Here is a 22,738-nt window from a genome sequence, read left to right on the forward strand (position 1 = left end):
AAGGCCTAATGCCATTTTGGTAGCCTTTCGACTGTCAGCTAATGATGCTTTGGTATTAGGTAAGCCTCAGTCTCGATGTATAAGACTGATATTTACTAATAAATATGGGGCCAAAACTTTAGAAGTCTTGATTTCGGTTTGGCCAAGTCGTGTCTGTTTCTAAATTTAGTGCCCTTTTGAGCGCTTCAAAGTTTAACTAGATCTCAAGAAGCTACTTTATACTAACAAGCACAGAAACCACCATAAAACTCAGGTTTGTTTTGATTAACTAATGGAACAATATCAAATATCTTTGAAGAATCGTTTAACATAATTAGTTTTTATAGAATGATTACTCACATTGCCTAATTAAATATTTCAAGAACGGCTCGAATCTAATCCTGAAAGTGTGTTTCTAAATGATATTCAAAATCATACACCTCAAAAATACCAATAAATACATAATTTTGCCATTCTGGTTAAGTTAAAAATTTACTTATTGAATTAAAGGATGTAAAACTGTACAGTCTAATTTATTATTTAACAAATACCCTAAACTGCTACAACTACCTAGGACGTATTTTTTCATACATAAAACTTTGTAATCTATTTTTTAATGTTTGGCGCCTGGTAAAATGAAAATTATCCAATGCGAACTCGTAAAATTCGTTCTCCATTTGCCAAACTTGATTTTGTTTAAATTTATTTACAGTTTCTCCTGAAGGTAAATCCTTCTGTACTGTCTGTCTGAGATGGGATTTATTGCTCTGGACAAAATGGTCTAAAGCACCTTTAAACATTCTTGGCAATGATACCTCTAATACAGATATAAAATCGTCCAATTCTTCTGTTACTCCTACTAAGAAATAATTATTTACAAGGTTCTTTTTGGCCTCTGTTAGGGCCCATTTGTTTCCAGGCTTCCTAAAATTAACAAAACTCTAATATATTGCATTCATTACATATATATTCTTTCATACCAGCAGTTTGCTGCATGACCACAAAAGAATGGTACTTGAAGCCACATTGCACTCGGATCACATTCAGGAAGTCCCTTTTTGACACATTCATCAAATGTCTAAAAAGTTGGTCAAAATTCAAATACCGTTAGGCATTTCAATGTTATTTTTTAAGGTTTAACTTACCATTGTATTTCCCGCTTTTTTTCTTACTAAATGTGGTCTGAAATTGTCACCATATCTTAAAAAATAGTAGTAAGAAATGAATCTATCTAATGGTCTGCGAAGAATGTTTATGTACAGAGGTTTTGGGGCCCCAAATCTACAATTTAATAGTTCTAAAATTTGCGTACATTAAAAGTTTAATTAATACAACATACTTGTTAAAATCTATGTAAGCAAAATGTCCATGATATAAGGCTGGTTTTATTGCATCCCATTCAGTAACATTAGAAACAAACTTAATTTGATTGTTCAAGGACAAAACATGACCATTTCCAGTTACATTAACATGTAAAACATGATATTGACTTTTTTTGCAAAGATCATAAGCTACTCCCACAAAGCTTGTAGATCCAGTTTTTGGTACCCTGTTATACAATAGTACAATATTTTCAGAATTATTTGTTGCTGCACCTGGAGAATTGAGTAGCACCTTATCAGGCTTTTTGGCAAGATTCTCTGAAATTTTTTATTTAAATTAGCACATTTAGCCAAAATGGCCAATTTACAATTGTGATGTAAAGATGAAAATATTGAGTTTATGTAGTGTTGGTTATCCATTTTATGGAGATCTCACATCTCAAATTGGTTCTACATGTAATGGTGTTCAGTTAACAGAATTACAATTAAAGGCCAAACAAGCCAACTGTGGCAGATTTCGGATAAGCTGGCAGCTCAAGTCATCCCATAGAGATATTGCTTAGTCTATATAAACCAAGCAGAAAACCTGAACAAGGAGTGTTGAGAACACTAACATTTTCCATAACTTTGCACAGAAGACAAAGTAGTAACATTTTACAGATTGCTTGGGTTATCCAGAGTTTTCCATATCTCTGACAATCTAAAGACAACTTTGCACACTTTTATGCTTTACATTTATCTATAATCATGATTTTAATTGTGCCAAATGTAAAATAAAAGGATAATTTTTGTTTGTAATAAAATAATTTAAAGGTGGAATCTTAGAAGAGTAAACTTATTAGTAGGCAAATTTTTGAGACAAATGAAGTAGCATGTTTTGATATAAGATGACAGTTATGCAGACATTTCTTACAGTAAGCAAGATCTTCATAATGTAGAGTCTTCATATTTCTCCATAGTGTTTAAAAAAACATCTCGCCAAATATTGTACCTACAGGCTCAAATGGGGATTTTCGTATTCTGCAGTAAACTTGTCATCAAATCTCATACAATGTGGATATGCAGTCACAAAAAACTATCCAAAGCTATGAAATATGCAAGAAATTGTGTTATTTCATAATAATGACTCACCTAGACTTTGAATTCTCTCTTGTAATCTTATGATTTGGAGTTGGAATATTGTGAAGACAGCACTGACAAAAATTAGAATAAGAAATACTTTAAATTTAAGAGTTAGCATAACTATTGACTTAACTCTTTTTGCGTTATTTTAGCAATTATATGATTTGTTAAAACATAGTGGTAGTAGATTGTATCATTTGCGACCACTTGGGTGCAAATCTTCTTTTTGTTCCATTGCTTTTTTTTTAAGTTTATTATAATGCCCCTCTGTAAGCAGCGTTTTGAACATACATAATTTACGTACGTTATTGATTATTCAGAAAAATTCAAATAATAAAAAAATGTTGACAAATATCACGTAAACACTCAACAAAACTTGAAAATCGTAATAGCAACAAAAATAAGTCTCGTAAAATGTCAAACTTATGAATTTGGCTTTCATAAGTATTTGCACCAGAAAGTGTCACAATCTGATAACTGGATGGTGTTCTTAGTGTAGGTTTATTATTGGGCACTATGAATTCTGTCTCTGTCTTTTAAGTGAATTTTATAGATGTTATTCACTCTTACTAACCCAAAGTGTGATCTCGTATTAAAAAAAGATTTTGAATCTTTAACAAATATTTATTTTTTAAAATCCCGATGATTTCCCTATACTTCACTTACTCCCTGTTCTGGTTTAACTCGATATCCCCTAAACCAATTTTCCAGGCATTTGTCAAATTAACAGCTGGCTGATCAGCTGTTGTTATGGTTTTTTGATGGAAGCTAGTTTTTTTAAAATTAATGTTTAACTACATTTTTTCTGTGACTTTAACAATAAAATAACTACAATTCGAATCTTATGACGAACACATTTCAAAAAGAATAGCTGACTGCAAAGGCTGAACGCTAGGCATAAGTACGTAGTTGTGATGTATTAATTATGACCACAAAGTAAATAAAATTATTATTGTCAGATATTTAATTTCTGTAAAATCATTCCCCAGTTCAGTGGCTTTTTTTTAACAGAGATAAGATAAACAACTTCTAAAACCACCTTTATGTTACCTGATTTCCTCAGTTATGTGATAATTCTACACAGTCACATATCAAATCAATTGTAATATTACTTTAATTAATCCTTCACAGCCATTTAACTACAACACCATGCCAGCCAAGTCAACAACTGTCTTACTGAAACAGCTACGAGCTGCCATGCAAGGTCATAAAGAACCTCTGGCAGCTTACATTATCCCTTCGGCTGATGCTCATCATGGAGAATACCTAGCTCATTGTGATGAATTTCGAGGGTTCATATCTGGTTTTCAAGGATCAGCTGGAACTGCAGTTGTCACCAACCATGATGCTTGCATGTGGACTGATGGAAGATATTATTTACAAGCTACTGAGGAAATGGATTCCAATTGGACACTTATGAAAGAAGGAGATCCAAATACTCCACAAAAGGGTAAGGTTCATCATAAATTTCACAAGTCTTTGTTAGAATAATATTCAGTTCGATTACCTTTTTGGGACATCTTTTCACCCTGGTACCTATGGTGTCTGCAATTGAATGTTTACCTAAATGCATATGTTCTTGTTTATTATAGATAGATATCTACTGTGATTACCACCTTGTGATTTAGCTTTAATGGTTATTATATCCATACCTACTTCATTTGTTACTTGCAACACACCTGCTTGGTGCAGTTTCTTTTCATTTTTTATATTGAAATTCAAATTCTTTTATGTAACCCAACTGAATTGTTGCCAGTTTCCCAATAAGTCCTCAGAAAAAGGCAAGTCCTTCAGTCAATTAAAGTACTGCAATATTATAAATTATCTATAAGTTTCAAGATTAGTTAACAATTGTAATCTTATTTGTAATAAATACCAAATTATATGAGTTTTTAATTGCATCTTGTTAAGTTACAATATATGTAATAATTCCTTGAAAAATTATAGGTATCTTTTTGGTCTCTAATCTGGATTTGTTGTTGTAATGGTGAACGCTTTCGTTTTTACTACAGTAAATTTATCTTGATTTATAGGCTTAATTAGATTGATTTTTTTTAAGTTAAGGAACTTGATCCTTGGACTTTTGCATTTTTGCAGGAACAATAAAGCATTTAAGTGTTAACGTTTACCGGTGAAGTTCCATCAAGTAATATGTGGTACCCAAACCCTTATCCCTCTGTATGATCAGGACCAGAAATGTTGGACCAGGTTTGAGTTGTGTTGTGAATTCCGACTATAAGCGTTACACGATGATCGCTGAACGTTGGCAGTATCACAAAATTAATCTGAGTGCAATTCGGTCCTGTAATGCATGCGTAATTTTGGACAATTCTTAACGCTTAATGCGACGCTCGCAAAACGAATTTATCATTATTTTTTATTTTCTTAACTTGCGTTTGAATGATCCCGTAATACACAGAAGTTATTATTTCTTTCCCATGAAAGTGGTACCTAAATGCTTTTCTTTTTTACAGGTCAGTGGCTAGTGAAAACCCTTCCTTCTGGGTCTCATGTAGGAGTAGACCCCAAACTAATTACAAGCGAAGAGTTTCCAATTTTACAAAAGGAACTAGAGACTGTAGGACATAAACTAATCCCAGTGACTCAAAATTTGATTGAACTCCTTTGGAGTGACCGCCCCAAACGACCAGCTAATCCTGTAAAACCTCTGCCAGTAACCTTCACCGGAAAACTAGTGCAGAACAAATTGTCTGAAGTCGTAGCTGTGATGAAGGAAAGGAACGCGGATTATCTAGTTCTTACCGCCTTAGACGAAGTGGCGTGGTTCTTAAATCTAAGAGGTTCTGATATTGATTACAATCCCGTCTTCTTTTCTTACGTCATCATTTCTGCAAATTCGACTTTTACTCTGTTTATGGACTCCAGACAAGTCACTGATGAGGTTAAAGAACATTTAAAAAGTGAGGCTGGAAATGTTTTTACTATCAAACCATATGAAAAGATAGAGGAAGCACTTAAAGAAATTAGCGCCAATTTGAATCGATTTGTCTGGTTTAGTGAGTTTTCAAGTTACGCACTGACCAACATTATACCCAAAAAGCATTTATTATTGACTGGCACCACCCCAGTTGAGCTAATGAAGGCCGTTAAAAATCCGACTGAAGTTAAGTGCATGAAGAATGCTCACATTAAGGATGCAGTAGCTTTGTGTTGCTATTTTTCATGGTTGGAACAGAACGTGGGTTCAGGGAATATTACAGAAATCTCTGGAGCGCAAAAGCTGCTTGAATTTAGAAAGTTACAGGCAAATTTTATAGGCGATAGTTTTGGGACTATAAGTTCAGTAGGTCCTCACGGGGCTATTATTCATTACCAGCCGAGTACATCCACGGATGTGCCCATAAGGACTGACACTCTGTATTTATGTGACTCTGGAGCTCAGTATCTCGACGGCACTACTGATGTGACAAGAACGTTCCACTTCGGCACTCCCACGGCTTATGAAAAGCAATGTTATACGAGGGTTTTGAAGGGTCAATTACAGTTCGCCTCGCTTATTTTTCCTCGTAAACTCAAAGGCAACTACTTAGATTCGTTTGCTAGAAAATTTCTTTGGGATGTGGGGCTGGATTACGCTCATGGGACTGGCCATGGGATTGGTCACTACTTAAACGTTCATGAAGGCCCTATGGGCATTTCGTGGAGGCCCATGAATCAAGACCCAGGACTGGAAGCCAATATGTTCTTGTCAAACGAACCTGGCTATTATGAGGATGGCAAATTTGGAATGCGTATTGAAGATATTGTGGTGATCGTAGAGGCAAATACGCCGCATAATTTTAATAATCGAGGTTTTCTCACCTTTGAAACCGTGACTTTTGCGCCGAAGTCGATAAATTTAATCGATGTTTCTATGTTGACTGATAAGGAAATCGAGCAGTTAAATGCGTATCATCAGAAATGTAGGGAGGTGGTTGGTCCCCTTTTGGAGAAACAAGGACATTCTGACGCTAAGGCATGGCTGTGGAAGGAGACCAAACCTCTTTCTAGATAGTTATTTATGTTATGTGCTCTTGAAGTTTTCTGTAATTTTATTATTTCAAATATAATATGTTTATTAAGATTTGTTTTACTGTCCTGGGAATACCCGAGAAATACGAATTGACGAAATTAGAATTCTATTTAAAATTGGATTCGGAACTGTAGTGATGAGGTGATTATAGCGTTGTAGCAACAAAAAAAACTGCATTTTTTCAATGTGTTGCGGCAAGTTCTGCAGCTTTTCATTTCTTGTTCCTCCACGTTGATGCTAATTTCCTTGATAATGCGCTCCCTCACAAGGTGGCATGCCCATGCCTTCTAGGACGGAGCTGACCTGTATTGCCGCCCTTTATCATTCCCGTTCTAAATTTTTCGTTCCCGCTATAGGGACTTTGATCAAATCCGCGTAGGCCATTGGACTTATTTCTTCGTACCTCTATAAACATGAAGTATCTTCAATATTCGATGAAACGTAAAGTATGTACAACGTATTGTACCGAGGTACTTGCTTAATTGATCGTTGATGTCGCCGAGAGCTCGGTGTTACATGGAAAGGGTAACACTGCGATATGGCACCTTTAAATATGTTCTATGCGTTTGAGCACGGCTCTTAATTTTTTCTATTATTTGGGTTGAGAATAGCCCCCATACACAAGCAGAAGGTTGCTTTCTCAGTTAGAACTAAATGAGAAAAATATTCACCCTTTACTTTGATTTCGGACGGAAATTCTTGTTAAGAGCAAATTATCAAAACTCCAGGAAAAATGGTTATAAAATAATTGCAGGACTAAAGTGTACGAAAGTAAATAAAATATGGGAATTATTCTGAAAATTCCTCGCCTTAATCGTTGCGGAATGACCGTTTTGACCATGGGTCATGCTATCACTTTAAAGGATTGGTTTAAGAGTAGGTGTATCTTATAGTGAAGTAATTGTTTTCCAACTTTATTAATTTAAGGGTATTTGTTAGTCTCGAGTTCCTTTTTATATGTCCGAGGTTGACCTCAAGCATGGGTAACCAACTGTTGTCTCTGCTTACTTAACAAGGGGCCACATATTGGTGTTTATTCAGTAAAATACAGGCACTTTCTGTGATTTTACGCTTCTTTGATAATAATAGTGTTGTTAGCGATGCAAATATCGTTTCATTTAATTATTTGACCATTATCAAAGGCGTCCTGGTGTAAATTTGCCCGGTGAAACTCTCTATTTTTAATGTTCTCTAATTCTCTTTTTTAAATGTTGCGCCTATGTAAAATAGCTTAAATTTGCAAGGAATTTTATACAGGGTATTCTAAAAATAAACCAATATACGCTAACCACGTTAAAAAATAACCCTGGTTTGTTATACAAACCATGGTCCAAAGACGTTTCGTCACAGATATGCAAGTTGTTGAATTAAAATTTAAAAAAAGTCCAAAACCTCAATTGTCTTCCAAATCGTTTTAGATATTTTAATGAAGTTTGAGTGGTGCTAATACACACGTAAGCCGAATATTTTGCAATGTAAAATAATTTTTTAGTAGTATCAGCGGAGTGCGTAGCGCAACGCTACTGAACATTTTTGTAGAAAATAAATACGCCACTTAGTTTTCCATAATTAAATTATTTTGTTTCATTCTTTGTTTCACTTTGAAGGACCTTACCATTTTATCGTACGACGCATCGTTTTTGAGGAAAAAAATAAACATTGTTGTTATACATCGCATTACACTGTCGAGAAAGTATTCTCATAACGAATTATTTTATCGGCTAGAAAAAGCTAAATAAATGTTAAAATCAACATTTATTTTTAAATAATTAATGAAACTAAAACGTCTACAAAAATTACTCAATGAACAATGAAAAGTATCCTCGCTGTTTTTTAAAAATTTATCGTTTAATGCTGATAATTCCGAAGATGATAAAATGGAGCAGCAAACCATAACGTAAATGATTCAAAAACTCATGACTAAAATGCAAGAACAACACAGAACCACAAACCTCTTTACAGTCATACTTATTAGAAATTAAGTTAAAAGTAATTTTACAACATCTATTAACAAAAAATGAATTCAAAAGAATTGGGAATTCCAACTTGGAATACCACTGGCCTTCTAAATAAAATCCAAGAGCTACAGGTCTTTCTCGAAATTTTAAATATTCACCTGAGTTTGAAATCTAAACCACACGTTACTACCTAATCATACCTGTGAATAAAAGACTACAAAACATACCGCACAACTCACCCCCAAAATCAAGTGAAAAGAGGAGGTGCTGTACTAGTAAAAGACAGCATAAATTATTATGAAGTACAACACGTAAAGTCCGAACAATGCCAATTGACCCTAACAAGTGATAAGTCTAATAAACCGAAATTAATGATTCGAGCTCTCTATTTCTCACCAAGACACAACTTGAAGAAAACTGATTACAAAAAATTTCTACATTTAGTAGAAAGATTTGCAGTAGGAAGAAACTTCAAAGCTAAACACACAAATTGGGGCTCCAAACTGACAACGACTAAAGGTAGAGAGCTAAGAACAACAATGAAGGAAATGGGATGTGTTTACTATACTACAGGGAAATCAATCTACTGGGGAAAGGTGTAAATAATATACCAGATTTACTAGACTTCTTTATTTCAAGAAAAGTGTAAACCAACTTTATTGAAATTAATGAAAGTTTTCATCCAAATTCTGATCGCACAGCTATTATCCTAACATGATAATATGTTCCATCCTGTATAAATTTGGACCAAGAATTCCTACTGCAATCATTTTCAAGATTCTTTTAATTATTTAAATTTAAATGTACCGCAGCTGATGGCGTAGCAGTGGCGTAGCTACTAGCATCTCACGTGGGGCTGCAACAGCTTTTTACATCAACGTCTATTTAATCTTTAAAGGCATGGTCAAACTTCACTATTATTCATTATTTCATACCGTCATCATCATCGTCGCCATGAGCAATCTTACTAATTAGTTCACTCCAAATTTAGCGATGTTGTCGATTTGATAGCTCCTTGTGCATTCCTGAAAATAACAATATTTAAGTTTCACAGACCAACATGGGAGTGTCCCCCCATATGCAGGTCGGAGCCCCCCTTCTAGAAACTGAAACCAGACTTGCTTTCCGCGACACTGGTTAAGAATTACCTTACAGTGTGTTATTGTATAACCTCGACCAAAAGCCGCGATCAAAGCTCGTCACGGACTATCCTTCGCGTGCTTCAAAATTTTAAATGGTAAATGGACATTTAGACGAACGAAAAAGTTACAGTGATAAATTTTCCTGTTATTAGTGCAGTGTTGTTATAAATTTTGTAATTTAGTGCCAGAATCAATGCTTTTCCCACGTTAAGGAGAGCAGTTGCAGAAAGGGAAATCTTCTCTCACGGTTAGTTACCTTATTTGTTTACTTGTGGCGCACGCCTGACTTAAGTGCTGCTCTTCTGTAGCGTATCGTCAGGTTTTTAAGGCCGAATATTGCCAATCTTAATGCAAAATTAGAAATAAATTGAATGGTTTACAGTACACGTACAATTAGTACGTTTCCTATTTGGGCTAACATGTCAGAGATTCGCATCTACCTGCGTCGCGCTATTACTATTAGCATCACATACAAAACATTACATATTTATGCAATACGATGCGCCTACAACCCACATCATTAATCAGAAAAAAACACTAATTAATTTCACATTGCCGTGGGCTAGGTGAGTTGTTGGGATTACATACAGGGTGTCCGATAGTCGGGGGTACGATAGACTTTTATATTAAATTTGACGTAGGATTTTTCTGCGAGTTAGGGCCTCTAGACGATGCGACTTAGTCTATCGACATCGACCTAAAACGTTTTCGCAAATGCGATGTTGTCGCTTGTTTTGAAAAATGGCAACAGCTTTGATTTTTTACACGGCACACACTGTATACTTTTACATTTTTGGATTTTGACCCATTCGAAAAATCGCCAATCGTTCAAGTATGTTAGACGTATGATTCTCACTGGGAATTTCCACTTGTTTCGTGATATTGCATTGTAAAGGTGAAATATACGAATTTGTTCAAAAAAATTCGAAACACGTAGGTAAACAATATTCAGTACATATACAAGGGAAAAATGTTGTATGTCATATTATATTGCTCACACTTGTCCATTTTGTCCCGACTCTGCTCCTCGTAAAGTCTCAAATGGGCACGAGGGCTGAATGCAGTATCGGACTTATGCGAGGCTACATTGAGTGCCAGCCCGTGGCCGCAAATTTTCCTGGTCGCCGGTTTTCTTGAGAGGATTCAAAATTTTGTAAAGATTATCAGACTAGCTAAAGCCGTCTCTGGGTATAGGATCCATCTTAGCTCTGAAATCTAAAACAACAGCGATGACTAAAGATAAGAACAATTGTTATTAATTAACCTGAAATAGCACACCCAGGCGGTTTAGAAGAGGAAGTGTTGCGAAGTCCATATTTTGCTTGAAAGTTTGGAAATTTGAATGTGGCAGATCTGGAAGGTCTGTTCAAGGACTCGGGCAGTATTTCCTCTAATAGAATATTTTGGTTTTGGAGTATAGGTACCTAGATATTAATAGAGTGTTATTCAGAATTTGAGGCGAAAAATTAAATAACGTGTACAGTTTGATAATCTTGTTAAAAAATGTTAAATACAATTTTTCCTGCCAAACCTTCGTTTCCGATGTATTCCTCTTAAAAGTTTCTGCATTGGTCGGCTTAGCCAAGTGCTGTGGCCTGCGAGATCCCCCGACTTAAATCATTTGGATTATTTTAACACAGGCCCTCCGGCAAAAGTGTTATTTTATATTTTTTAACCGGAATGTCAAACTATACACATTCCTTAGTTTTCGCCCCGAGTTTTTGAATCACCCTGTATATACGCAATATTAATACGTATAACTACATTATAGTTAAAAGTTAATATGTCGGAAGAGTTCAGTAGTGTGTATGGATCACTGATAAATACAAAAAAGGTTCTAAAAGCATCAGAAGAAAAATTAAGTCTTCAAACGCTGAGATGCGATGTCGTGATGCATATTAAGTATTATAAACAGTGGCGCATAGTTCAAGTACTGTGCCTGAGAATATAACGACTACATATAAATTTGCTTTCTATCGAGGCCCATTTATTTTTAGAACCACACTGTATACATAAATAGTGAGTCAAAATGTGAAACTTTGCCACCCTGTATATCGAAAATGGTGCGTTGTCCACCATGGAACTATTAGCATTTTTTCGCTATTTTGCAGAGTATTGTCGCCTTCTGAAATATTTTCATGGTGATACGTTGCACCTTCTATAAATTGAAATTCTAAATATTAAGGAAATATTTGTTTTACATGATACCCATTTGAAACAAACACGTGTCCACCATTGGCGTGCGCAAAAAAAAGTTGAGGAGAAAATCTGGCCATGACCCCTCATTTTCCCCACTTTGGTTGTAAATTTTTCAACAAAAATTATAGGAAGAGTGCGCCTCGTCGGACTGCGCATCACTGCATAATTTAAAAAAAAATATATCGAGAAACACTGAAGTTATTACCAAACTAATTTTTTTTAACAAGTGAAACACTGTATGGTGGGTATAAAGCGGTAAAAAAAAGTCGCATAAGGAAGGTCTAATTCTTTTTACTCAAGGAATCTGTAGTAGATTGGCGTAGTAATTTGCAACGCCCTGTATATTGTAGAATATTTTACTGAAAATTTGGCGTTCGCTCGTCGGCAGGCCCTTCGTTCAGCCAGACCTGGCACCCTTATAAAATTATTTATCGTTTAAAGCTTATTCTCAATAACTTTTTTACTTTAGTTCTTGATCGAAAATGGAGGGCAAAATATCGCACAGTGGTCTACTGGCCCGAAGTCCGGAAGGTCATGCAGCCCGCGGAATGCAGATAAAAGGCAACGAAGATGTGTGGGTGGAGATCCAAGCTAATACCTTTCGAAACTGGGTCAATGAGCATTTGCCCAAAGATTTACGGATTGCAGACTTATCTGAGGCAAGTGCATAATTATTTTAATTAATTAATTAAGGAGAAGGAAGGTTCATTGAACCACTGTCGAGGTAAAATGCTTCTACTTTGTTCCTATAGGTGTGTAAGGTATAATAAGAAAGGGACAGTTGTAGGAGGTAGATAAGTTCGATTTACCATCGTTTCGAATAGAGTAGTAAAGTAGAGAAAGCTATTAAATTAGTGATGCATAATGCGATTAGATAAAATACATAGATTGCAGATTCGATGTCCATTGTTAAGAACAGGCACCATCTCCTAACTCGCCTTAAAGACCAATTGCTAGGGAGTAATCTGAACTTTATAAAATTTGGCACTAATAAAGTTTTGACCATTGGTCATGGAGGCTTTGTCCCCCTTAAGGGATATTGCCGAGTTTCTATAGTAAATACACAATAAAATACATGAGAAACTAGTTACTTTACGTTTGTGATAGGAAAGTTTTGCCCAATTTTTTGGCAATTTAAATCAGCTTTTTCTCTAAAAAACAATTTTTTAACAATATAGTTGCAGTGGTGTAAGAATATACGAGGTGTTTGGAAGAGTTGGTACAAAACTTAAGGAGATGAAAGCAGAGCCAAAAGTGGTAAAAGAGTTCCTATAAGCATTGACCCTACGGAACATTACTGCTACAATGTAGGCAATAATCGGACCATAAGGCTTTTTATCTGTTATAAGTTTCATTAACATCAAGTACAAATAAGGGCAATTTTCTAACTACCTCTAATAGAAATTTTTCGAATATTTTTATTTATTTGAATTATCAAGCAAATAATATTTTTTTAACGAATTGGACTTTTTCGAAGAAAAAATGTCTTTACTTTGTCCCCAACTCCTCACCAGGAACACTCAAAATATATGGAACCTTCCTTCACAGTTGTCGCACAACACCCAGTCCAGTTTATGACTGTCTTATTTCCAATTAAGTTATTCTTCACTTAATTAAAAATAAACGAAGAAGACAGTTATACTAAACATCGAAACGAACGAAAGTGCAAGAACTCACACTCAAGTGAATCGAAACCGGAGGAATTCCAGCAGAGACTTTTCTGTTGATTGCGCCTGTGAAAGGGACATAACTGGAAGGTGTATTGGGGAATTGAGGAGTTGCTGCAGTAAATTCCCCTTTTCAATAAGTTTTACTTGCAGGACCTGCGAACAGGCGTTAGATTGTGTGCCCTCGTAGAAGACCTCCAAAAGAAACCAATAAGGCCTGCGTGGAACAGGAAGCCTGCAAATCAGCATCACTACCTCGAAAACGTTACTGCAGCTTTAAATGCCATAGAACAAGACGGGGTCAAACTTGTCAATATAGGTAGGTTTAGTGTGTTAAAAGTTTGTTCCCTAATCGACATCCTTTGGATTGAATTTTCTTCTATAAACACGGTTTAACACGCTCAAAAGCAAATATTTGCAACTGCTGACTTGGCCTGTGTCCAAATTGCTCCTCAAATACTTCAAGTTCAAAATTACCTCATACCCAACCTTGAAATACATAATCGACGAAAAATTATAAATAATTGTAAAATTTGGTTATACAATGTGTTGATAACAATGTCATAACATTCATGTAGCCAAATCAATGGAGGTTTTCCGTTTCTAATAAGGCGTTTATGAATTTTAATAAGAGCGTAGGTTCGCGGTTACTACAAAACTTACAGGTAGTTTTCATCGTGTCGTAATTTGGCTAATTTAGTTTCTACCTGACTTAATTCTACTGCGTTCTGGGTTTCACGAACAGTTATTGACAGGGGCGGCATTAGCGAAAATTTCGCGGGGCAAAATAGCTCCTGACAGGACCGGCCTCACGCTCACCATCCTCCCCCCACCCTCAAGAAAAATCATCGACCGGGAAGGTCCGCCACCCTTCTTAGTTTGCCGCATTGAGACAGTCCCCACCTGAAGATGTTCGACGTAAACGTTAAATCGATTATTAATCATCGTGCGTTGGGTTGAAAGCATGAACACAACATGCTGACAGCAAAGTCGATACAAATTCGATGTTAGGGCTTATGCAGATGAGCATGTGAGACCCATGTCGCCGTAGAGCGTCAATTTTATATTCTGTTTATGCCTCGACTTAGTTTAGGCAGGGCCGGCCTTAGCAAGTCTGGCGCTCTCAGCGAAATCCGTAATCACCGTTCTCCTACCCCCAAAGAAAACTACCAACCAGGATTCTTTTTTTTAACGGATTAGAGACTACTTCCAGACATGTAGGCTTGGTACTAAGGCAGTCTTGTGTCCTCACATAATATCGGGATTGTATCCCTCGGGATATTGACCGACTAAATTTTTGCCTCCTCTTCACCCTCGATCCTCTTCGGAATCGCCGCAAAGTATTACACCAGAAGAAGAGGGGTGGTTGAAATTGTTCTGTTTTACTTCCCACTGTGGTGGCGCATTTCTCTTTCTTCCTCGTCCTCTTCCTCTTGTTCTCCCATCATCTCTGGGTTATCTTCTGTCGCACAGTACTAGCATTCCCTAGAGTGCTTTTCTTATGCTGATAAGAACCTAGTACTCCATGTCCTGTAATCGTCCTTACTGCCTCCCCCCCCCTCGTAAATTTTGAGTCAACTCAAGTCAACCGAGCTTAAGTATGGGAACAAGCACCCTTCTTAAGATTACTTAAGTCTTACTTAGCTTATCGACTCCCCTGGCTAGTGGCGCGTTGCTGGCTTGTTTCAAAACTCTTATTGGATGATTATCCACTTCCTAATCGTCTTGGCGGTCAGTTTGGAAATTCCCTAATTCCGGTGGCGTTTGCTAAATGACTTTTGGTGTTTTCAATGGGAATCACCTTACTTTGATCCTACGACGGGGACCATCATATATCCATATGAAATAATGGTAATTACTTTTAAATCTAGCTTTGCTTTTTCACACGGGACCCTCTATTTCTGATTAATTATAAAGAATCTACGCTTATTTACACGTACAGATGTAGTAGATTTCATTGGGGTTAAATAAGAAAAATTTTGAGAATAAGTCGCATGGATCTAAATCAGGTGATCGGGGCGGCCACTCTATTTCACCGGGCAAAAAATTGGTACTGCTTTTTTTAAAATTGAAAATGGCATATTCCGGAGTGCTATTTACTTGTTGTTTAAAACGTACACAAGTCGTTTTTGTTGTTTAGCTTTTTTCATTGAATTTAATTTTTTTCATAAAACGAGGAAAAAAAGATTTTTTTCAGAATTTTCCTTATTTACCTCAAATAAAATTTGTTATGTCTGTATGTGCGAATAAGTGTAGATTCATAAAGAAAGTCGGAAATAGAGGGTCACATTGGAAAAACAGACGTTACACTTCGTTATGGGTACGTGCCGGTATGGGCCAAGACAAAAAAAGGTTCAAGAGCATCACAACGTGACAAAAAATTAGTCTTGTAACTTTTGTTTTGAAACATCTTTTGGTAGAAAAGTTATATAAAAAGTCATTGTCGCCAATCACGCATTATCATATTATGGTCCTTCAGTCCTGCCCACAGCATACCATCATTTGAGCATTTCCTTCCCGAATCAGATCTTCGGCATCCGACATCTGATCCGGAAACCAATCATAAGATATATTCAGTGAATTAGAAAATGATGCATGAACCTTCATGAAATTACGTTTCGTAGTAAATGCTGCTAGATCGAGTCCATTACGTGTCCTTCATTCCTCCAGGCTGGTCTTTTATGTTAAGAATTTTAATGTTCGTTTATAACTAAAATTAGAATTGATGTCATGGTTTAATAAATGAAACAGTTACTATGTGTCAGTTAAGGCTTTCATGCTTATTCTGGTGCGTTTTAAGTAAAAATTAACCTACTAACTGTCTTCTCTAGTTCGACATTCACCACCATAATGAACGTTTCTTATAATTTAACAATTTATATAGCAACTAAATCGAAGAGTTCAATGGCATGACGCATAAAAATTATCAGCTTGTAGGTGCGGTTGAAATGCAAATAAATTTCTCTTTTTATGTGGCTCGTGTTTAACACATCATAAAACTATAAGAAAGGTTCAGGACCGGCTTGAGGGAGAGGCTGGGCGATGACGCAGGGCGGCAGACCGGGAAGAGCGGTGGAATTACGGTATTTCTTGGGGATAGCATGATTAAGATCTTCGCCCAGGGCGTCAGGTTGGCCAAGGCCGGCCCTGGAAGGGTACACTGTGCTCTTTGCATTAATGACTACGTAGACATATTGGGACATGAAATAAATTGCTTAAGAATGTTTAAGTGGAATTTTGGGCTCGAGTCGTCACCAAAGGGTCGCATAATTTGTGAGAAAAAGTTGATTTTTTTTCAAGAACGAACACATCAACATTAAGATTATGTAAACAGGTTACATAAAGTTCTTTGAGTTTTTCGTACGAACTGAAGAACACAACATGGAAGAGATATCTGCTTATCAATGCAGGAAGAGAAGGTTCATGCGGAAGCAAACAGCAGAGCTAGAAACAATAAGTGAATAAAAAAATATCTCTAAAACAATCATTAAAACGAACAAGCAAATTAGATTAATTAAAAATGAAAGCTAATAGGTGCCGATGCTATATTGAGCACAATCAGGACCGGCCTCAGCAAGTCTGGTGCCTTGGGCGAAAAAAACCGACAATCGGGCTAGCTCGCCACTCTGTCATCGTCCAACCCCCTGCCCCGGGTCGGTGTCCAACCTACCTTCTCTTTAACGCCTGTACTGTGTGTATACTTTAAAGTAACCTTCAGGGAGGGCAACTTAAAGTAGAGAGCAAAACAATTTTTCTAAAAATATATGAAGACACATGACGTAATATAGTTTCAATGCGGGTTAAAAGAGGATTTTGGTCATTTTGGATATCAAACTCAAAATTGAAAAATACGTCAAGGATGTAAATCCCAAGATACCCTAACGTGCCGTACCAAGTGTGAGGCGTTAAAGTTTTTCTACAAAAATTTAGTGACGGATCGCAGGAATTTGGTCGTTTCATCATTCGAGCTCAACATTTCCTCATTTTTTTTTTAGGAAATTTGGATATTGTACATGGAAACCTCAAGCTCATACTGGGACTCATTTGGTCCCTTATCGTCCGCTATCAAATTGGAAGATCCAAATTTCCACCTAGAAAGCTTATGTTGGCCTGGTTGCAAGCGGCCCTTCCAGAGTGCAAAGTCTCCAACCTTACCACTGATTGGAATTCTGGAGTTCTGTTATCGGCTCTGGTGGATTACTGCAAACCTGGTCTTTTCCCCAATTGGAGACGATTAGGTAAAACCGGGTCCTGATGGTAAAAATTCTCCAGCTAAATTTTCAATTTTTTTAATTAGATAAATCAAATGGCATCGAGAACTGCAGGCGAGCGATGGATGTTGCTCAAAAAGATCTTGGAATACCAGCCGTTTTGGAGCCGGAATACTTGGCATCTCCTTGGCTCGATGAGCTATCTGGAATGACCTACCTTTCCTACTTCATGAAGCCTGGATCTCCGGGGTTCTACGCCACATTAAGGTGGATTAATTCAAGGCTCGAAAGGCCAGTACAAAATTTTACGGTAAATACTTAAAAAAAAAACAATGGAGCAATGGAGAAATACTCAGCCATACCCATATTTTATATAGACCCAATTAATCAATGATTTTTATTTTCAGAGCGATTGGAATGATGGACGAGTATTAAGTGAGATCATAAGATCACTGGGTGGTTCAGCTACAGCTCCAGAAAAGTTGAGGACTGATTCAATTTACTGGGAACAAAACCTGAACCAGGCAGTCGAAGCAGGGAAAAGATTAGGTTGATATTTGTATATACATGAGTATAGAGATCAAAGTTAGGTTTTCTTACAGGTGTCCAACCGGTTCTGTCACCCAAAGATATGGCAGACAAAAATGTTGAACACTTGGGAGTTATGGCATACGCAGCTCACTTTCAGTGGGTACCCGAGAGGCCTCCCCTTCATGACATGATCAATGTTGGTCTGAACTCGACATCAGGACGAGTGGGAGAACCTGTAAGTAACGTTCGTATTCAAATAGTAGGTGTATTTGGTGCCCTCCCTTTGAGGATAATCTGTAATTTCCCGGTTAAGTGTTAAAGACGATCAATCTTTAACCATTAGGGGAGAAAGTATATTTTTAGCAATAATTTTTCTGACTTTTTGTTTACGTTTGACTCTTCCTAAGATGCTCAGAGTAATTTCGGTCAGTTTCTACGCCTCAAATCCTGACGGACTGATCCTGATCTTATTGATTCCTCCTTTGCCTCATTTTTATCCAGTAGTGATACTCAATTCTACAGAAAAATAATAAATAAAGATATTCGTATCTAACTATCTACATGTCTTAGTCCAGTATGATTTCGCTTTGCCAAGCAACTTCGTTCCACCTTTTGTATAGTCGGATCAACGGATCTTTGTACGCGATCATGCAGTGTATTTTTGGGTTGAAAAAGATTGTTATATGGGTATGAGGAAGGTTCCTTCATGTCATTTCGATTAGTAATTGACTAGTTCGCTCAAATGACCGTGCGTTAAACTAGTTTCCAAATTATGTAAGAACCTCACCAAAATAATTTTCATGCTATTTAAAGTTTCAATAGGAAAAACACTCGGTGTTTAAAGGAAAAACTAATTCGATGAAAAAAACAAAAATACCGATGGTGACACTTAACGAAATTTACATTTCTCTCTTCTCGGATAACTTCGGATATGTCTACCCTGTATATCTCAGCTTTAAAATGTGCAAAATTAGCCGGAAAAACAATTTGCATTTAGGAATTGCGCATTAAGATGTGACTTTAATTACGTGTAATTGTAGACGGAATAAATAATTAATTTTTACTTGAAGAGTAATATAGAAACATACAAAAAATTGGGTGTGTTGGCCCCCGGACAAAATGACTCAGGACAAATATTTCTAAAAGCTCCGCTTTTACTGTGCCCCCCCGTAATGGAGGGAAATTATCATTTAGTAAAACGCTCTGTAACTAGTATTATATACGATCTTCCATAGATATGCCTGGCCACAGACTCGACCATTTCAGCCTTTTCTCTACATCATCATCATGAAAACCTCTTGTGTCTATAAAGTTGCCAGTCAGCGTCGAAACGTCTAAATTGGTATATTTCAAGAGATTTGAGAACTTTGTTTCTCTCAACACAAAGAACTATAACCCATTAATCAATCCTCATAAATTAATTTTTTTCCTAAATGTGAAAATGGCAAGTATTGCTGTATGAAATTCTGTCCAACGTTACTTTATCCTGTCAATCAGGGCCGGCTTTCGCAAATCTGACGCCCTGAGCGAAATTTTTAATACCTGCCCCCTGCCCCTAAGAAACCCGGCGACCAGGAATGTCTGCCCGCTGTTGCCGGGAGCCATCACCCATAAGGCCTGTACTGGTGGCCATGCAAGACGGAATATTTACGGCCACCCTGTGTACCGGGTGTCCATTTAACCTACCTTTCGGACTTCTATTGGTTCACTTGTGATTTCATAAAAAATCAATTACGTGAACGTACAGATATGAGGCTAATGAAGGCAAGTTTGAAATTGGTGATAACCCTACTGGGTGACCCAAATAAGCGGAGCGTCATGAAGTGCATTTTTTTTTAATGGAACCATCTGCATTTTTTTCACGTGATAGAATCCTCTGTTGACTCTATGTTAATTCATACGTTTTTTCTCTTGGAATGCAGCGACTCGAAGACATTTGCAGCGCCTCATAAAAAACTAATATTGCAGTTAGCTTAAGTTAGATTTTGATAGCTATTGAAGGGATTCTCGTATAAATCACTTTAGCAGGCGCGAGTATTCCTTTAGCCAAAAATACATACAGGGTGTCCACAATACCGACTTTAATTTTCGCCTTTTCAACTTAAATTTTTCTTACTTTTCCGTCCCGCTTCCTGGGAACACCCTGTAGGTTCGTCACTAATTTTGAAAATTTACCTTTATTAGCTCCACGTAGATCCCATAATTGAATTTTCTCGGAAATCACAGATAAACTCATAGGCGTCCGAAGGGCTGTTAAGTGGACACTCTGTATATCGCTTAGTTTGGGATGCTTAAATGATTTCAATTCCGTATTAATATTCCTTTTACACTTTAAAACGATAATTAGCGTGCTGAACTTAGTGAAATTACAGTAAACCTTAAACGGTGCCATTGTTTGAAGTGGCAGGTCAAATTGCTAAAACTAATTACTTCGTAAACCATTAGCGCGCCTATATTGAAAATCCTCAGTATAACGGGTACCTTTAAATGTGTTTGCATTAACAAATTGTTAGTTGAAAAGATCGCTTATCACTGACCTGCATGCTGAGTGACAATATGAAGTGAAGCGAGGGTCCTAGACGTAAGACCTCAGTTAGAGCTAACTCTAACGAATCTTCCCTTTTAGAGGCGGTGTAAAGTTGCTTATCAAATCCTCTTCTGCAATAACGGAACATTTGACCTGAATAGATTTTCATTTCTACGTTCATGGTGGAATTTTTTTAAGTATGATAGTGCGCCAAGGTATCGTAGATAAAACCATGAAAATTATTTCTGCGCTATTGTCTCAGCTAATTAGTATTCACTTTTCGTACTTCCTTTCGGATCGAGGATCAATCACTCAGTTTATTATTTTGTGCGATGACTCAAAAATGAGACTTTCAGTACCCGCCTAAGTACCTGCAAATCAGTTTGTGGAACAGTAAAATAAGGTAATTTCCTATGTTGATATTCAATAGGGCGAATCGAAGGAACGAAACGAAAGTGCACCCCAATTCACCATTTTGTCAATACTTTAATTTCCCTTCAGACGTACTATCAAGTAAATCTGCAAGACTCCCAACTGTCCTTCTCCAAAGTGTCGGTGGAAGTCCGAGGTCCAGACAACAAAGTGTATTTGGACAAGCGTCTGGACAATGGGAAGGGCACTTTTATCCCCACTAAAATTGGAATGCACGAACTTGTGGTGAAGTACGAGGGAGAAGAAGTACTAGGAGGGCATTATTTCCGAGTGTTACCCCCATTGGTTGAAGTAGCTCCACCTGGAATGGCGCCTTGTGCTTTAGGGTCTTTAGTGCAGGTTCTAGTTAATGCAACAGGTAAACAATCTGTTACTGTGAGGCTAACACAAATCGCAAATCTGACTCTTCAACGTTTACCAGGGGCACCAAAGCAAGAGGACATCCTCGTGACAGCCTACAGTCCTACGGGGCGTCCCCTAAATTGCCCCTTGACCACCGTGGATGGCAGCAACAGTGCCACGTTTAAACCCGACGAGCCTGGAGAGTGGCGGATTGAGATTACCTATCAGGGCAAGCAAATTCAGGTACGATTTCCCTTCAAAGGGCTTTCATGTAGACTAATTAGTAAAATCGTAGGGAGGCCCGTTCACTTGCTGCGTCTTTGATCCGAACGGAGTAAATGTGGTAGGCCTGGAAGGAGCTCTTCCACTGATCCCCCATAGCATCGACTTGGACTGCCGAAATGTGGGTGTGCCTGGAGAAGTGTTCGCTGATATTGTCCACGATAAAAGGTCCATTCATTGTCATGTCGAAAGGGTGGATAGCCAAGGGTTCCACTATCGGATCCATTTTACTCCCAAAGATGCCGGGAAACACAGGGTTAGTCGAATGAATACCAAAATTATTTATTCTAGAGATAATTTTTAGGTCTACGTGTACTTTAATGGATATGACGTAAAAGGTTCTCCGTTTATGATGAGGGTGGGTACCCAACGTCGTTCCAAACACTCGAGCTCGAGTCCGAACAACACATACAGGCACAGCCCTACGAGCCCTACAAACCGATACGCCATTCCTAGTCCTACGACTAAAAACACGATTTACAATAGCTATAGACAAAGTGCCAGTCCTCTTTTAGGTGGGTATTCTTCACGAGTCTTAAGAATAAATGTTATTATTATTATTTTTTTTTATTTAGAAGAGACACATAAGTATGCGCAAGACTACCATAGTCGATCCGTAGCTGAGAAGAGCAGAATAAGTTCGAATTCTCCCAGCTACGAAATGAACGGAAATTCTGGCTACATCCATAGAACTTCTAGCCCGATTTACGTCCAACGAAACGAAAGTCCGAGTTATCGTCCAACTAGTCCGATGTATGGACGCGATAGTCCGGATTACATTAGCAGTAAGAGGTAAGCTTGTCGGGCCCTTTGGTAGGTTTAACTCTAGGAAGTTTTACTAATAATATGAGCCACCATCCCGACTGTTTGTAATGAGACTTGATGGGACAAGGTAATTGTTTCCAAATATACAGGGTCCTTCATAAAGTTCATCAACAAAATTTTTGCACACGAAAAAGTTAAAATCCCGCAATAAGAATCAGCAACTGTT

General features: G+C 37.3%; 3 protein-coding genes and 1 long non-coding RNA gene across 8 annotated transcripts in view; 2 read left to right on the forward strand and 2 right to left on the reverse strand.

Moving 5' to 3' along the window:
- The first annotated feature begins 112 nt into the window (after nucleotides 1-112).
- Nucleotides 113-6,505, forward strand: ApepP (Aminopeptidase P). Of its 2 annotated transcripts, none has more exons than XM_066285785.1 (3): nucleotides 113-253; nucleotides 3,555-3,873; nucleotides 4,898-6,505. In XM_066285785.1, exons 2-3 carry the CDS (start codon nucleotides 3,573-3,575, stop codon nucleotides 6,436-6,438), a joined length of 1,842 nt encoding a protein of 613 aa, XP_066141882.1. In that variant the 5' UTR covers nucleotides 113-253; nucleotides 3,555-3,572; the 3' UTR covers nucleotides 6,439-6,505. The 2 variants fall into 2 exon arrangements, with proteins under 2 accessions (XP_066141882.1, XP_066141881.1); XM_066285784.1 differs by lacking the exon at nucleotides 113-253 and adding an exon at nucleotides 3,137-3,324.
- On the reverse strand, nucleotides 497-3,052 carry Hs2st (Heparan sulfate 2-O-sulfotransferase). Its single transcript, XM_066285805.1, has 5 exons — nucleotides 2,433-3,052; nucleotides 1,319-1,619; nucleotides 1,125-1,260; nucleotides 960-1,057; nucleotides 497-903 (listed from the first exon to the last, which is right to left on the reverse strand). Exons 1-5 carry the CDS (start codon nucleotides 2,539-2,541, stop codon nucleotides 546-548), a joined length of 1,002 nt encoding a protein of 333 aa, XP_066141902.1. The 5' UTR covers nucleotides 2,542-3,052; the 3' UTR covers nucleotides 497-545.
- A 2,524-nt stretch (nucleotides 6,506-9,029) lies between the features above and the next one.
- LOC136341149 (uncharacterized) lies at nucleotides 9,030-10,071 on the reverse strand. Its single transcript, XR_010732445.1, has 2 exons — nucleotides 9,813-10,071; nucleotides 9,030-9,439 (listed from the first exon to the last, which is right to left on the reverse strand). It is a non-coding gene; the product is annotated as an uncharacterized lncRNA (long non-coding RNA).
- jbug (filamin-type immunoglobulin domains fbug) overlaps nucleotides 9,533-22,738 on the forward strand; it is a 37,996-nt gene continuing 24,790 nt past the window's right edge. The window contains exons 1-12 of one of the 4 annotated variants that reach the window (XM_066285759.1): nucleotides 9,533-9,803; nucleotides 12,225-12,414; nucleotides 13,576-13,741; nucleotides 17,418-17,660; nucleotides 17,720-17,943; nucleotides 18,041-18,182; nucleotides 18,236-18,399; nucleotides 21,193-21,481; nucleotides 21,545-21,708; nucleotides 21,761-22,003; nucleotides 22,052-22,262; nucleotides 22,323-22,539. In XM_066285759.1, coding sequence (XP_066141856.1) covers nucleotides 12,238-12,414; nucleotides 13,576-13,741; nucleotides 17,418-17,660; nucleotides 17,720-17,943; nucleotides 18,041-18,182; nucleotides 18,236-18,399; nucleotides 21,193-21,481; nucleotides 21,545-21,708; nucleotides 21,761-22,003; nucleotides 22,052-22,262; nucleotides 22,323-22,539 — 2,240 coding nt within the window. In that variant the 5' untranslated portion in view covers nucleotides 9,533-9,803; nucleotides 12,225-12,237. Of the gene's footprint in view, nucleotides 9,804-12,224; nucleotides 12,415-13,575; nucleotides 13,742-17,417; nucleotides 17,661-17,719; nucleotides 17,944-18,040; nucleotides 18,183-18,235; nucleotides 18,400-20,978; nucleotides 21,095-21,192; nucleotides 21,482-21,544; nucleotides 21,709-21,760; nucleotides 22,004-22,051; nucleotides 22,263-22,322; nucleotides 22,540-22,738 lie in introns of those variants that run through there. The other 3 variants (XM_066285754.1, XM_066285755.1, XM_066285756.1) reach the window with 3 other exon arrangements.

This window comes from Euwallacea fornicatus, chromosome 9 (genome assembly GCF_040115645.1).
Source record: "Euwallacea fornicatus isolate EFF26 chromosome 9, ASM4011564v1, whole genome shotgun sequence".
Classification (NCBI taxonomy): domain Eukaryota; kingdom Metazoa; phylum Arthropoda; class Insecta; order Coleoptera; family Curculionidae; genus Euwallacea; species Euwallacea fornicatus.